We start from the raw sequence: 16,843 nt of genomic DNA, 5'->3' as shown, positions 1-16,843 counted from the left end.
GAATCGATGGGACGTGGGAGTTGGGAGGGAGGACGAAAATAAACCGGTGTTGGTGGGATGAAATTTAACTGTGGAACGGAGACTACCAACTGACATTAGGAGTAGAGATTACACGCGACAACTACCATAAATTAGACATGGCAACTATAATTAACCAAAACAGAGAAAGTTGTCATGCTTTTACAGCTACATTTGCCATCCCGGATAACTACATCAGTCATCCAGGATGGCAACTAAATCATCATCCCGCGGGTACCTAACGTAGCTGCGCCAGGACGTGTGGGCATATTTCCTTTGCGCCACACGCACGGGGTGAGGATGAGTAGTACTTGTTGGGCGTACAACATGAAGTAGCCGCGCCCACACACAGCTCGTGTGGGCCGCCTCATGCTCACACCACACATGATGTGTGGGCGAATGTTCGTATGCCACACATGTGGGCGTTATCAGGACTTTTTTTTTAGAGAGAGAGTTGGAGGAAAGTTTTTTCATGAAAAAGAAAAGTGATCATCGTCTCCGACCGTCCCGTTCCGTCCTTCTTTTCCTCCTTTTCCTTTCCCGAGCCCCCTCCCTTCCTGAGATACCACCGCGTGCCCTAGGTCTGACGCCTCCACTCCCCACCCCCAGGCGCTTCGCCACCGCCGCCACCGCCACCGCCGCCATCGCCGTTCCTCACCGCTGTCCCAACCCAGCCGCGGTTTCTGGGCATTTGATTTTGTGGTACGAGCTTCTTTCACCCAGTGATTAGCTGAACCCCCTCCCCTCCCCTCAATTCGCGGTTGAGCGATGCGTTGCGTTGCGTTGCGGATGGCGTTCACAATTTCTCGCATTTTAGATCCACGTTTGCTAGAGCCAACAATTTTTCTGAAGTTTGGCTCGGCCACGCTCCACCTTTTATTTCCTTTATTACGGTGTTGGAATTGGATGATTGGAACCAAAACTCTGCTTTGATGCAATAAAACTCTGCTTTGATCGTAATTTTTTTCTTAATTACGATGGAGGAAATATGCTCTCTTAATTTGTTCTTTCTGCTCTAGGCTGGAGATATGAAGCGAGAAGGAGTTCGCACCAGAAGCCAGACTAAAAAACAAAAAGCTTCCACAAGTAGCCAAGGTGAGCCACTGGTTTCAATCTCGCTGTTTATCCCTCCTTCCGCGCGTACCATGTATACAGCTTCATCCAGATTGTGTTGTATGCTTCCCTAACTAGGTGATTCGCTTCCGGACAATCCTTTTGAAGAGGAATTTGGCAGCTTAAGTGATTCTGGTCAAGGTGTGTGGACGGAACTCAGTAAAGAAGTCGCCTCGAACTTAGCAGGCACTGTTGTATCAATTGCTTCATTCGATGATGGTGATTACAAACATTAGCTTTGTGTCTTTTTATCCACATCTCTTCGTTGGTAGTTCATGATTGAGAATTTGGAAATACAATCTTGTGCAGGAAATAATAAACTGTTTTTTGCATGCACCGGCATAATTACCGTGAACACTCCAAAAACTACAAGTTTTCTGACTTCATTAAGTTTGGTTAGATCTATTGATGACAACAGCAAGATCTTTCACGACATGAGGGTTGGTACTCCAATTTGTTTTTGTTTTACACTTTTGCTTGCTTATTTAACATCATGGTAACCATTCTGCTAACCAGGGCGTATACTTGTTGTCTTGCTTTATCATTTCAGATTGAAGTGCGCCTTCCAGATAACAAAATTGAATCGGGATGGTTGCAATTCTATGATTTGAAACACAATGTCGCTGTTATCAACATCATTCGCTATCATTCTCTTCAAGTTGCATGTCTAGATCATCAGCGGCAAATTGAGTCTCAGAGTAAAGTAGTTGCTGTAGGGCGTTGCTTCAACTCAGGAAAATTAATGGCCACAGCTGGGATGTTGACTGACAATCCAAGAGGAGCTTACCGCGAGGAGCTTGCCATCTCCACATGTGAAATTACTATGGTGCACTGTTGATTCCTCACTTTCTGTACATAGCGGAAATAAATAAATGAAATTGTGTCATTATATGGGCGGTTTAATTTTGTCATTATATGCACTTGAACAATTTTTTGAGGGCACAAAAGATCAGTCCTGTTTTGCAATTATACAAACTTTGTTCAGCATCCCTAAATTCTTGTGCTTGGCTGAGTGTCACATTATTCTTTTCATAGACTGGAGTTGGAGGGCCCCTTGTTGATTTTAATGGGAATTTCGTTGGGATGAACTTTTATGATGAGAAAGAGACTCCATTCCTACCAAGGAATACAATTCTTGAACTCCTGTCGCAGTTCAGCAAAATAATTCCATGGTGGTATGTCCTCCATACTTACTTATGAGCCAAAGATTCTCTGTCTGGCTTATATATCTCTTCCTCTTTTTTACCCTTGATTACTCTCTCCTGCTTGATCTTATTAGTTTTTGTGCACATGGGTTACACATGCTTAGGAAAAATAATAATGGTGGAAAGCTTAACCAAGATTGCACTTAATACAGTAGTGGCTTACGTCATACTGCAGCTAACAACAGGCATTATACAAATCTCTCACGTCATTGTGCTGTTAATTTTTTATTGACAAAGCATTGTTTAAGGCTATTTGCATTCTCAAAAAATGTGCAGGCATTTTGCATTGACTATGAAATCACATTGTTTAATTTACAACATGTGTTGTACAAGGCAAAGAGCAGTTAAAGCATGGTCATAAATTGGTATGTAGTGAGGAGTCTAAAGTGCTCAATTACTGTAATACTGAGCGAATGAAAACTATTGGAAGAGAAATTAGTGCTATACACTCAACGCCTGGCCTGATTTGCCAATAAACTTCGCTGAGCACACTCTATTCTGGATAATGATTAACAACAAACAACTAGTCTCAAAGGACAGACACAGTGCTAGAAGCTCCCACACCAGGTGGGGTCTGGGGAAGGATTATACAAGGCAAGCCTTGCCCCTGCACAGTGCAATGTAGAGAGTTCGTGTTGAACCAGGACCTCTTGCCACAAGTGGGGGAGTACTAACTATTGCATCAGGCCTGTCCTTCGGCAAACAACTAGTAACTGAAACAATTCCTGGATGACCGTAGGCCATCTGTTCCGCTTGTTGTGAATTTATTGTTCAACCTGGAATTTCCAGGAAGCTGACCACACATCATCAGCAGAAATACAAAATGAATGAAAAGTACCTAACAACAATTCCTTACATCAGTAGCCGAGGTTGGGTAGTAGCATATTTGAAATTGAAACATGAGTATCAACCATGTTGAATGTCAAACCATTTTTGAAATGCGTTAGCTTGTGCCAGTCATGAGCTGTTGTGATGTTTTTTATAGCTTCTAGAGTATACTTGCATCTCGTAGCTGACCTGCATTTGAGAACATCCCCCTTGATATCAAATTGGTTGTTTGTGACATCTGTGGCTGGATAAGTTGCAGTGTGACCTTGACACATATCCATACCACATGTCTTGTCAGCATGTCTCGCAGTTGCCCTGTACTCAATTGGGACTCTGGTGTCCATGTTAAAGTTATTGTACTTGTTTAAATGATAAGGTAGTCAAAGTTCCCGGTAGGTATGGTATAATATTTTCTCCATTTTATCGTTTTTTCGTCGAAATATTTAGGCTTTAGGATTTTCCCCATTGTGTTGTTATTTAGTGCAATCTGACTCCAATCTCTAATTTGCCCCCTTTTGACATTTAAGTGTATTAAGTGTATGTAGCTGTTTGAGATTCATGCATACATAACTCCAATCTCATACTTTTGCGGATTTCTCTATTACACCGATGAGTTTATCACATTCTGCTGCAGGGCTACAAGTAAAAATACAATCAGAAAATTTCCCAGACCTCACAAGTTTGATTCACAAGGTGAGAAAAGAACTTCACTCCTTCAGATTGCTAAATTGTGCAGTCATCACTTCGTCAGGCAATTCATCACTACCATGCTATATGAGAATATACTCCCCTTCATACCACTTTTCGGTTTTCTAAACTCTGCTTATTTCCTTTCCCTAATCTTCTCCATTTTAGACAGCTCAAAGGGAGGAGAGAAAACTAAGGATCAGAAACCTTCCATATGTACTCTCTGTGATCCAGAATGTCATCCAGGTTGGGTCACTTTCAGTGTTAATTATTGATCATTGGTCACAGTCATTAATTGTTTCACCCCTGTGGTACCAGGACTCGTGGATAGATTATCAAAGTGGGCGTTCTTATGTACTCGGTGGCCGAGATATCTTGATTCTGGTGAGTCATTGCTTTCAGTTTTCCTGATCATCATTATACATGGGGTCATCAATCACTTTACTATGTTAAAATTCAGCTGATGCTACAAAAAAAGAGCTGAGGTCCAGTGGTTATCCATTCCCGGTTTGGGACGATAGTGAGTTCGTTTGTGTCTTTTTGATATTTATTACTCATTCTGTTGAACATCTGACATCTGGCTGGTCTCTCCAACACCCCTCACCTACTGAACCTTTATTGCTGTGGTCAGCGGGCATGCGGTTGCTTAATAATTTTGAAGAGGAATTTAGTGAAGATATCTGGAGCGAACTCGAAAGAAGCGTTAATTCAAATATGTCTCAAAGTGTTGTCACATTGGCTTCATTCATTGGTAATTTTATTTTATTCACTATAAGCTCGTTTACTTTCGGTATTCTCTTCTCAATTTCATCACTAAATTATGTGAATCATTACTCTTGTAGGAAGAAAAAGGTGTTTTGCTTGCACGGGTGTATTCATAGACTGCAATGGGTCCACCACAAGAGTTCTAACCTCTGCAAGTTTGGTTAGGATTTCTGATGATGAAAACACTGTTGCTGATAACCTGAAGGTTGTTACTCTGCTAATAATTGTTTAATTACCCTTTTTATTTATTCATTATAACACTGGTTTAGTCCCACCGTATCATTTATTGCAGATTGTAGTGTGCCTTCCAGATAATCGACGTACCACAGGGACATTGCAACATTACAGTTTACATTATAACATTGCTGTCGTCCACATCATGGGTTTCTGCTGTTCTCGGACAGCACAAATCGACGATCAGATGCAAATTAAGCCTCAGATGAAGGTAGTAGCTGTAGGGCGTGGCTACAAATCGGGTAAATTCATGGCCACAAGTGGGATAGTGATTGACAAACCAAGTAAGCTTGGTTGCAAAGAGCTTAAGATCTCCACTTGTAAAATCACCAAGGTACGTGTGTTTTTTCGTATGGTGGAAATAAATAGTTGCATCAGAACGAGTAATTAAATCCATCACCACATCTTTTATGGCTTACAAATACTGTCTTTTCCTCTTTGTTACTTATGTGTTTGTGCTAGGCTGGGATTGGAGGGCCTCTTATTGATTTTGATGGAAACTTAATTGGCATGAACTTCTATGGCTTGGAAGAAACTCCATACGTACCAGTGAATATAATTGTAGAAGTCTTGAAGAATTTTGATGCACAAGGGTACGCTTCCTATATTTATGTAATTTTGTGTACAGTATGCAAACGTCTTTCATGTGCATAATATTCAAGCTTGAAAGTTTACTTGCCTCAATAGAACATCTGTTATCATTTTGATCTTCTATAACTGACCACATTAACTAGAACCTGAAATAAGATAAATAACATACGGTAAGACCATCCTGTGATTGCGTGACTGTTGAGCATATATGCAAGTATTGTATCCTATGTCTCATAGCATCACTCTAACCTGGAATTATAGTGGCAAAATCTTGGTCAGTTTTGGTTGTTGTTTTGAGGTTACTTTTTATTTTGAACTCGTGCTAGTTTTCAAGTCTAATCTTTTGCGGTTGAACCATTTCGCCTCTTAATGTTCAGACATATGCAGCAGTAAACTGATGTTGCAATGGTTTTGATCTCTCTCACGCGCGCGCGCGCGCGCGTGTGTGTGTGTGTTTGTTTAGCTATTTAACATGTTCTTGTATGTTAAAACTATTTTTGGTCTGTTTGTAGGTTTGTTGCTGTCAACGATGATCATAGCCCAAACAGGTATTGTTTATTTATTACGCATTCAATAAGACCTTTTGCTAGATATATACTCCAAACAAGGAGTATTATTTAGCAGCTTATTCATGTGTTGCTCTTAACAGATGGCCCGTGCCTAAGCCATTTTGGTGCTATCCGACATGGCACAAGCTTGAGGAAGAAGTAGATCTGGAGGAAGAACTTAAGTACCAGCGGGAACAATACTAATGTGATGAACTGTATCTCGATGAATGCTTTCTATCTTGCCCTCAAGCTGCCGGCCCTGTGTAGCAAGTATGAATTGTTCTGTAACTTAATTTGAACCCTGAAATACTAGTGTACGCATGCCTCTTTTTATGTAATGGACTTGTACTAAGGCCAAACTAGGTCTATTAAGAGATGGGTTCGGTTCAGGCTGATGAAACTGTGTTTTATGTCTGTAAATTCATTAACACTTGTCATAAGAAATGTCGATACAATTCTGACACAACGACTAGGACATATCGCTCCTGGCAAGATGGAGCCTGCAGATGGCCCTGCATTGTCCTGAAAGTAGTTACATTCTACTTTGATCAACATGGATGCAGATAGGCTCCATCCAAAGGCACAGCACTTTGGCGCAAACTCAAAAAATCAGCGCCTCTTGCCTTTAACGCGACACCCTGTCGAATAGATTGTGCCCTGTGTGAGGTTCGATGCCACTTGGATTAGTTATTTATAATCCTACTAGTGTTGCTTTCAATGAGAATGGTACCAGGGGTACCGCCCCTGAAGATTGAAATTAGCGTTTGCTTCGTACTCAGGTCTGATAACATAGGGAGTAACATGCATTTCAGCAATAACATCATCTCAGTTTTCACCACTTATTCAGCATCTATGAGGATGATATCAGATATTGCGACCCAGAGCACTGGTTTAGCACTTAGGCAATGGTTTTTCCCAAGTGAGCTCAACATGCCTACCTAAATATAGACAAGTGTGTCCCATGTGTATGCCTATTTTTGATCTTCTTTTTAATAATATATGGTACCCATCACAAAGATAAGAATTTATCATGTTTTTCCTAGTCTAAAAGGACAATAAAAATCTTGCACAGTAGATTATATCTTAGTGTCCTCTTGCAGCAGCACCAACACAATCTCCAGAGAATTCAGATATACAAGTAAATAGGAAAAGAAACCACCACAAAACCAACAATGAATCAAAAGGAAAAGGAAACCCTGTGGATCACATCAAAACTTGATTGGATTTGGATAATCTCAGTTCACAATAACAAGACATCGCATTGTCACACTACTCATCAGACTGGATCTCAAATGTAAGCTGCTTCGTCAGATTGGATCACAACAGGCACACAGAGTTACAGACTGAAGAGAATGTTCTGTTGCGTGCAGGGAAACACCACCAACCAAATGGCACATACAGTGTTTGCACATGTAGACTACTTGGAACAGTCAATGAGAAGCTAAAGCTAGGTAACAAACCGAGTAAACAACGAAAACAAAACCAATGTTCTAACTTCCTTCCTTCAAGTTCACACTAAGGCCCTACAAGATGATGATCAGACAATGTCAAAGTAAGTCAATGGGCAGAGATTATGCATACTGGAATGAGAATGCTATGCCTACCATCAAGTCATATGATCCGCAGGCGGAACAAATTGATGTTCACCAACATCTCTGATACGTTGTAAGATATCTGACATAGGCTGAAACAAAACATAAAAGAAATAAGCATAGAAAGCATAATAACATCACATTAAATTGATACAACAAAATACAATACCCTGTTCTCCATTCCATCATAAAACTCTGAAAGCATGGAAGCTATATTCTCCACATTCAAGGCCTTGGTTATACCAAAATCCGCGTATGATATACCAACGAGCTGTCTTTCCTCATTAAAAATGGGTGACCCACTTAGCGATAACTTTGAAGGAGTACAATCATGTCCGATGTATTCTTGCCCCACACGGTTCCCTATGTGACTATGTACATAGATATATTAGGATAAAAACAAAGCAAAAAACATTAGCAACTCAATAACATCGTACAAAGAACTTACGTCAGATAGCCATTAGTTAGATCCCTTTGTACTTGTCCTGATGCACTAATCTGATATCCATACATCTTAAGTTTTTGGTTCTGTGCAGTTTGATTGCTGAAATGCACGGCATCTACAATTCCAGCAGGAACAGGGCAGTAGAAAGCAGCCAACAAGCCATGTCTTTCCACATTGAGGTTGTCAAGGTCTAAGTTCATGTTGGGGAAAGCAATTTCAAATCTATACCTGCCTCGACGACGGGTAAAAAGCAATCTCTTATTTGCTATGATGTGGCAAAATGTCTCACCAGCGACAGTGACTATGCCCGGAACAACAGAAATTGGGTCATTTGGATTTGCCTGTTCCGGTTCTGGTTCCGGCTCTGGTTCCTGTTCCTCTTCTCCTTCATGTTCCTGTTCCTCTTTCTGTTGACGACGATATATAAGAATCGGTACGACGGACCTCCTAAACTGCATATGACTCTCGTAATTCAGTCCATTAAGAGCGACAGCATCCTAAAACATAACAACCAGGTATTAGACATTAGCTTTGATGTCAGAAAAATTGATTTAAAGCAGAGAACACAAAATAAAGAAAAGGATAATACATTCACCTGAGCCATGGCAACACACTTCTAGTTTATATTCTGTAACACGTCACGTGAATCTGCACGATAAGAAAAACATACAACAACAAAAAAAGACAAGCACATGAGATTTAACTCACCAAGAATTATTCATAAAACTTGCAAAGCAAAGCCAGAAACCAACTATAGCACTCAGTTGTAAGTTTTGCTGGACACCCACGGAATCATTAATCGTTTTCAGGAGCAATTTTATTCTACCCATCACTTATAAAATGGTTATATACATTTCGACTTGTAAAAATAACACAGACATTTGAGCCCGATAGGCAAGATAGAAAGCAGAACTGAACTAGAGAATCTGCTGCAATCCCATCTTACTATACAGCATTACTACCCCCACACTAGGGACGCAGCCCATCTGGGCCAGGATCGGTCTGTATTGCTTCTAGTAAACTTTGTACAGTACAAGTTTAGGTTTTTAGCTCCCCTCCATGAAGCTCACAGTCACAGGGCTTTAGACTCAGCAGACAGCAGGTAGGTAACATCATGATATAGGAAGACTGAAAAACGCAAAAATCAGCTGAAAACAGGATGCGGCAACGGGACAGCTACATCGAGGCAAGCAAAGCAAATCAACGCAAGCACGCACGGCTGAAAAAACCCCAATCGACTTGGCAACCCGTTAACCAATAGTAGAGGGCTCGAGTCTTAAACTGCTTACAAGTGCTTCGGGTCGACGGATCCAGCGTAGACACTTGGGAGGTCGGCGCAGGAGGCTGGATATGCCGCGGCGGCGGAGGCGGCGCTCGTGAGAGTGTGGTACGAGAGAGGAGGAAGGGGGAGGACTAGGGATTGCGGTTGCGGCAGTCTTTTCTTTTTAATAATCAAGAAATTGCGGCCGTCAAGAGGACAGGAGAGGGCCGAGTTTTTTTCTTTTCGCAAACAACAGGCCTAAGGTGAAACCCAACTAAGCGAGCTGGGCCGGGCTTTGGAAACGCGCCATGAAATCAATGTTTTTTTAAATATTGGTCATATATATGCATGTTATTTCCCCTAAACAAATATATGCATTTTCTAAAACAAAGGTACCATTTTTTCATCAAATAATTTTCATGCATTTTTTTAGTATTGGTCATGGATTAACATTTTTTGAAATTCCTTCACATATGGTTTACTCAAAAAATTATTCCTTTTTTCTTTCATGAATAAAAATAACTTGGAAGCATGATAAGAATATTATGTCGAAACTCTTCCTGTTAACCTACAAACATGACTCTTCGCGCAACCGAGCAGATGATTGTCCACCGTAACTCTTTTCTTTATAGAAGACACCAAAGGGCATCTTAAATCTGATAATTACCAGTAAAAGAAAATTTTGATAATTACCAAGAAAAACAAAAAAAAACTAGTACAATGGGAAAACAACGAACGGGACATGAACTACCAGTAAAAGATAAAATTAAATTGAAATCACACTAGTTTTTTTCTTCTAATGATGACTTTATTTAATTACACAAATTGTTTGTTACAAGCGAAGGGACATCAATTTCATGTGCTTATTGTAAGAAAATCATAAGAAAGGAACATCAAGTTTATGTGCTTACTGAAACACTTGACACATTACCAAAACAAAACCATATTCATCGCCAAAGTCGTAAGCGCTCCCACTTGTTGGACCTGTGCAACCTCATGCTGCTATACCATCTTTTTTTGACCATAATACAGTAGGGAAGGCCCCTACTATGTCTCATTTTCTATTAATAATGGGTACTTACAATGGTTGGGGTGTTACAAAGCTGTTACAACGAGTTTGCAATGTATCAAGCTATTCCTGCATGTCATCCTTTAAACTAGGTTTGGCTCTCACCATGACCATTTGAAAGGTATCCTTGAAAGCACGTATGGTTCATACATAGCTGCTGGTTTTCAAAATAATCCCATTCCTGCGATTCCATATGCTCCAACATCTAGTGATCAAGATTTCTTTGAAACATATAGGGTTCATTATGCTTTTGCCATCAATCAACATATTGATAACATATAGTCAGTATTCCACTCCATACCAATGGATAGCCAAAAAATTTGGCTAAAGTTACAACTGAAAAACAGATGCCTAGGGTCCTCAATATGATTATCACCACATAATACACAACTGTACCAATCCAAATGAAAGTTTGTCCTCATTAGCATCTTCCTTGTGTTTATTATGTCCAGTATAAGGAGCTAGAAAAAGAAATTCTATTTAGAAAGATAACAAGATTTCCAAATCAAATGAAATGTTTCAAGTGACTTTACTGGGTTTCCAATCAGCTCATTATATACTTTCATGTTGTAATTTATAACAGCTTGGCCATGATATTTCCAAGTATCCAGACAATTATTTAGATCATGTTGGAAATAATGTGTGCAAACTCCTTCCATTGCCATTCTAGACAAGAGCGGATGGAACATGTCATAGGTGTCTTCTTGCGTTGTTTCATGGGCCTTTTGTAACAATAATCTCATCAGACAAAAGAGTGAAGCTATGGGAATTTGAGTTCTAGCGGTCTGTCATACCACTTGTCGTGCTATAATAGGGCAGTGTTGTCATGATTTACCTGGATAGGGGTCATGCTCTTGAAATCAGGAAAGAGTCTGCAATAGTCTTTCCGCAGAAGGACCCAACATTTGAATTCTCTTTAGGCACAAAATGGTTATCGTAGTAAGGTTTCCGAATTAGTTCCACCCATGGAATGTCCTGGTGATTGAAGAATTTGAATACCTTTTTTTATTAGGAGTGCCCTATTTTGTTGTATTAAGTCCAAGACTCCCATGCCACCAACCTCTTTTGGGAGACACACAATCTCCCATTTGACCAAGAATTTACCTTGCTTGTTAATATCTTTCCCATGTCATAGGAATTTTCTACCTGCCTTGACTATACACGAAGAATTCATTGAAGAACACATCATGAAGATTGATTGATTGATAATATGTCTTACAATAGATGTCAAATGTGATACACGATTACAAGTATCTGTCGGACCAACAGGAACTAGGGTATATTGGGCCTATCGGCCTAGGGCTTGACAGTGGCTCCCAAGCATACAGTCTCTCCCATGACAACACAGGTGGTGTTTTGACTTCTCCACAACTCCAAAGTATGGGATGCTAGGGTACGACTCAAAGGTACACATCGGTGCCCCCTGATACGTCTCCAACGTATCTACTTTTCCAAACACTTTTGCCCTTGTTTTGGACTCTAACTTGCATGATTTGAATGAAACTAACCCGGACTGACGTTGTTTTCAGCAAAACTGCCATGATGTTGTTTTATGTGTAGAAAAGAAAAGTTCTCGGAATGTCCTGGAAATCCACGGAGGCACTTTTCAGAATTAATAAGAATTTTTGGCGAAAGAATCAAGGCCAGGGGGCCCACGGGCTGTCCACGAGACAGGGGGGCGCGCCCCCCCTAGGGCGTGCCCTCCTATCTCGTGGGTCCCCTGGACACCTCCCGACCTCAACTCCAACTCCATATATACCGTCTCGGGGAGAGAAAAATCAGAGAGAAAGTTTCATCGCGTTTCATGACACGGAGCCGCCGCCAAGCCCTAATCTCTCTCGGGAGGGCTGATCTGGAGTCCGTTCGGGGCTCCGGAGAGGGGGATTCGTCGCCGTCATCATCACCAACCATCCTCCATCACCAATTTCATGATGCTCACCGCCGTGCGTGAGTAGTTCCGTCGTAGGCTTGCTGGACGGTGATGGGTTGGATGAGTTTTACCATGTAATCAAGTTAGTTTTGTTAGGGTTTGATCCCTAGTATCCACTATGTTCTGAGATTGATGTTTCTATGACTTTGCTATGCTTAATGCTTGTCACTAGGGCCCGAGTGCCATGATTTCAGATCTGAACCTATTATGTTTTCATGAATATATGTGTGTTCTTGATCCTATCTTGCAAGTCTATAGTCACCTATTATGTGTTATGATCCGACAACCCCGAAGTGACAATAATCGGGATACTTCTCGGTGATGACCGTAGTTTGAGGAGTTCATGTATTCACTATGTGCTAATGCTTTGTTCCTGTTCTCTATTAAAAGGAGGCCTTAATATCCCTTAGTTTCCGTAAGGACCCCGCTGCCACGGGAGGGTAGGACAAAAGATGTCATGCAAGTTCTTTTCCTTAAGCACGTATGACTATTTACGGAATACATGCCTACATTACATTGATGAATTGGAGCTAGTTCTATATCACCCTATGTTATAACTATTGCATGAGGAATCGCATCCGGCATAATTATCCATCACTGATCCATTGCCTACGAGCTTTTCACATATTGTTCTTCGCTTATTTACTTTTCCGTTGCTATTGTTACAACTACTACAAAAACCCAAAGACATTTATCTTTACTTTTGCTATCGTTACCATTACTATCATACCAATTTTGCTACTAAACACTTTGCTGCAGTTACTAAGTTATCCAGGTGTGGTTAAATTGACAACTCAACTGCTAATACTCAAGAATATTCTTTGGCTCCCCTTGTGTCGAATCAATAAATTTGGGTTGAATACTCTACCCTCGAAAGCTGTTGCGATCCCCTATACTTGTGGGTTATCAAGACTAATTTCTGGCGCCGTTGCCGGGGAGCATAGCTCTATTCTCTGAGTCACTTGGGATTTATATCTGTTGATCACTATGAAGAACTTGAAAGACGATCGAACTACTATTTTGCCCTCAACTACGAGGGGAGGTAAGGAACTACCATCTAGCTCTGCACTAGATTCTCCTTCCGTTATTAGTAAGCTTGCAACACCTAAACCTGCTACTGCTATGAATTCTGATATGTCGCATGTTATTGATGATGCCACCTCTGCCATGCATGATGAAACTACTTCTGTGCGTGATACTACTATGCGATTAGGTGAATTTCTAGATGAACAACTTGCTAGATTCAGTGGGAATGAAATTACTGAAGATCCTATTACTGATGATAGTGATGATGAAGGTCCCCCCAATGATTATGTATTACCTGTTGTTCCTAAGGGTTATGTTATGCATGAAACATCTGCTATGGAAATTCTCGCTTGCAATGATAGAAATGATCTTAAGAAATTATTAGCTAAATGGAAGCAGCAGTCTCTTAATGCTAGAATGAAACCTGATCCTGCTTTTGCTACTTCACCTATTTGTGTTACTGATAAGGATTATGAATTCTCTGTTGATCCTGATATTATTCCTTTAGTTGAATCTGATCCTTTTTATGGCCTTGAATCTGAAACTGTTGTGGCACATCTTACCAAGTTGAATGATATAGCTACCCTATTTACTCATGATGAGAAGTCTCGCTATTTATATATCCTTAAGATATTTCCGTTCTTATTAAAGGGTGATGCTAAGACTTGTTATAATTCTCTTGCTCTTGGTTGTGTGCGTAGTCCCCAGGATATGATTTATTACTTCTCTGCTAAATATTTCCCTGCTCATAAGAAACAAGCTGCCTTGCGGGAAATATATAATTTTGTGCAAACCAAAGAAGAGAGTCTCCCACAAGCTTGGGGGAGGCTTCTCCGGTTACTTAATGCTTTGCCTAATCATCCTCTCAAGAAAAATGAAATACTTGATATCTTTTATAATGGACTAACCGATGCTTCCAAGGACTACTTGGATAGTTGTGCTGGTTGTGTTTTCAGGGAAAGAACAGTCGACGAAGCTGAAATACTATTGAATAATATGTTGACTAATGAAAATAATTGGACTCTTCCTGAGCCAGTTCCTGAAGTAATTCCTGAACCAATTGAGCCAACTCCTGAGCCTATTCCTAAACCCACTCTGAAGAAGAGAGGTGTTTTATTTCTCAGTCCTGAAGATATGCAAGAGGCAAAGAAATCAATGAAAGAAAAAGGTATTAAAGCTGCAGATGTTAAGAATTTACCTCCTATTGAAGAAATACATGGTCTTAATTTACCGCCTGAAGAACCACATTGTCTTGATAACCCGACACAAGTAGTAAAGGTAAATTCTCTCTATAGATATGATAAAGTTGAAATACCCTCTACTAAATTTCATAGCCCATGCTTAGATGAATTTGATGACTTTATGGCTAGGCAAGAAAGTTTTAATGCTTATGTTGGTAGAGAGTTAAAGAATAATGCTTTCGAGATAGGACGCGTAGGTGATAATCTAGCTAGAGTTAAAGATGAACTTCACCGCGTTAGCAAATATGCTTCTATGGTTGCTACTCAAGCTGAGCAAGTACTTAAAGCTCAAAATGAATTGCTTGATGAATTAAATAATAAAAATGACTTTGCTGTTAGAGTGGCTACTAGAACTGGTAGAATGACTCAGGAACCTTTGTATCCTAAAGGCCACCCTAGGAGAATCGAGCAAGATTCTCAGAGAAATAATTTAGAGGCACCTAGTTCCTCTAAAAAGAAGAAAAAGAAAAACAATAGAACTTTGCATGCTTCTAGTGAACCTACTATAGAAACACCTGAGAATCCCAATGATATTTCTATTTCTGATGCTGAAACACAATCAGGTGATGAACATGAACCTAGTGATAATGTTAATGATAATGTTCATGTTGATGCTCAACCTAGCAAAGACAATGATGTAGAGATTGAACCTGATGTTGATCTTGATAACCCACAATCAAAGAATCAACGTTATGATAAGAGAGATTTTGTTGCTAGGAAGCACGGTAAAGAAAGAGAACCATGGGTTCAGAAACCCATGCCCTTTCCTCCTAAACCATCCAAGTCAAAGGATGATGAGGATTTTGAGCGCTTTGCTGAAATGATTAGACCTATTTTCTTACGTATGCACTTAACTGATATGCTTAAAGTAAATCCTTATGCTAAATATATGAAGGATATCATCACAAATAAAAGAAAGATACCAGAAGCTGAAATTTCCACCATGCTTGCTAATTACACTTTTAAGGGTGGAATACCAAAGAAACTTGGAGATCCGGATGTACCAACTATACCATGCTCTATTAAAAGAAATTATGTTAGAACTGCTTTATGTGATCTTGGAGCCGGTGTTAGTGTTATGCCTCTCTCTTTATATCGTAGACTTGAATTGAATAAGTTGACACCTATTGAAATATCTTTGCAAATGGCTGATAAATCAACTGCTATACCTGTCGGTATTTGTGAGGATGTGCCTGTTGTAGTTGCAAATGTCACTATCTTAACGGACTTTGTTATTCTTAATATTCCTGAGGACGATAGTATGTCTATTATCCTTGGTAGACCTTTTCTTAATACTGCAGGGGCTGTTATTGATTGCAACAAAGGCAATGCCACTTTTCATGTTAATGGTAATGAGCATACGGTACACTTTCCGAGGAAACAATCTCAAGTTCATAGCATCAATTCTATTGAAAAAGTTCCAACTATCATTTTTGGAGGTTTTGAATTTCCTCTCCCTACTGTCAAGAAAAAGTATGATATTCTTATTGTTGGGGATTTTCATATCCCCGTTGAGGTAACTTAGTGTTATTCGAAATTTCTCCGGTTCCGTGTTATTCGGAATGAGTTTGTTAACAAGACTTGATCAACCTTGTTAGTGGATTCATTTTGATGATCACGAGATGGATGAAACTAGAAGGCACAACCTTCTGTACCCTCTTTTTACTTTCTGTTATTTAGAATAAATAAAGCAAAAATAGTATTATCCGTCTGTTTTCTGAATTATCCGTGCATTAAAAAAATAGCCTGGAAATAAAAGTGCTCCAAATGTCCTGCAAATTTAGTATGATTTTTTCTGTAATATTTGAGGATTTTATGCACTGAAAACACTGCAGGAGGGCCAAGCACCAGGCCACGAGAGAGGAGGGCGCCCCCCCTGTAGGGCGCACCCCCTATCTCGTGGGCCCCTGGTGGCTCCCCTCCACTTATGCCAGCACCCACACACTTCATCTTCTACCCAAAAAAATCCTCATCTAGCTCAAGCCCGAGTTCTAGCTCGTTTTGCTGCGATTTTTGATCTCTTAGCTCAAAGCTCCATTTGCAAAACTTCTTTGGAAGATTGTTGCTTGGTATGTGACTCCTCCATTGGTCCAATTAATTTTTGTTCTAGTGCTTTATTCATTGCAAATTTTTGCTGCATAGGTGACCATGTTCTTGAGCTTGCATGTTAAATTTTTGAGGTCCCAAGCAATTCCAATGCATGATATAGGCTCTAGGCACTTGTAGGAGTAGTTGCTATCAATCTTGTTTAGTTTTATTCACTTTTATTTTGAAGTTACTAAAATTTCAG

At 40.1% G+C, this 16,843-nt stretch overlaps 2 protein-coding genes across 4 annotated transcripts; one reads left to right on the top strand and one right to left on the bottom strand.

Annotated features, from left to right (window-relative positions):
• Nucleotides 1-545: 545 nt before the first annotated feature.
• LOC119274745 lies at nucleotides 546-6,413 on the top strand. Of its 2 annotated transcripts, XM_037555469.1 has the most exons (16): nucleotides 548-720; nucleotides 1,038-1,113; nucleotides 1,210-1,350; nucleotides 1,441-1,571; nucleotides 1,682-1,957; nucleotides 2,167-2,306; nucleotides 3,799-3,857; nucleotides 4,020-4,097; nucleotides 4,170-4,235; nucleotides 4,312-4,371; nucleotides 4,483-4,602; nucleotides 4,694-4,821; nucleotides 4,909-5,184; nucleotides 5,313-5,443; nucleotides 5,954-5,989; nucleotides 6,091-6,413. In XM_037555469.1, the coding sequence occupies exons 2-16, from the start codon at nucleotides 1,047-1,049 to the stop codon at nucleotides 6,191-6,193; spliced, it is 1,812 nt and encodes a 603-aa protein (XP_037411366.1). In that variant the 5' UTR covers nucleotides 548-720; nucleotides 1,038-1,046; the 3' UTR covers nucleotides 6,194-6,413. The 2 variants fall into 2 exon arrangements, with proteins under 2 accessions (XP_037411367.1, XP_037411366.1); XM_037555470.1 differs by lacking the exon at nucleotides 4,312-4,371 and having other exon boundaries at nucleotides 546-720.
• A 773-nt stretch (nucleotides 6,414-7,186) lies between these two features.
• On the bottom strand, nucleotides 7,187-9,455 carry LOC119274743. Of its 2 annotated transcripts, XM_037555468.1 has the most exons (7): nucleotides 9,316-9,455; nucleotides 8,622-8,674; nucleotides 8,316-8,523; nucleotides 8,030-8,216; nucleotides 7,751-7,952; nucleotides 7,594-7,673; nucleotides 7,187-7,512 (listed from the first exon to the last, which is right to left on the bottom strand). In XM_037555468.1, exons 2-6 carry the CDS (start codon nucleotides 8,628-8,630, stop codon nucleotides 7,596-7,598), a joined length of 684 nt encoding a protein of 227 aa, XP_037411365.1. In that variant the 5' UTR covers nucleotides 8,631-8,674; nucleotides 9,316-9,455; the 3' UTR covers nucleotides 7,187-7,512; nucleotides 7,594-7,595. The 2 variants fall into 2 exon arrangements, with proteins under 2 accessions (XP_037411365.1, XP_037411364.1); XM_037555467.1 differs by having other exon boundaries at nucleotides 8,030-8,523.
• Between the last annotated feature and the right edge of the window lie 7,388 nt (nucleotides 9,456-16,843).

This window comes from Triticum dicoccoides, chromosome 3B (genome assembly GCF_002162155.2).
Source record: "Triticum dicoccoides isolate Atlit2015 ecotype Zavitan chromosome 3B, WEW_v2.0, whole genome shotgun sequence".
NCBI classification, from domain to species: Eukaryota; Viridiplantae; Streptophyta; class Magnoliopsida; order Poales; family Poaceae; genus Triticum; species Triticum dicoccoides.
This window is presented reverse-complemented; position numbering and strand designations above follow the sequence as displayed.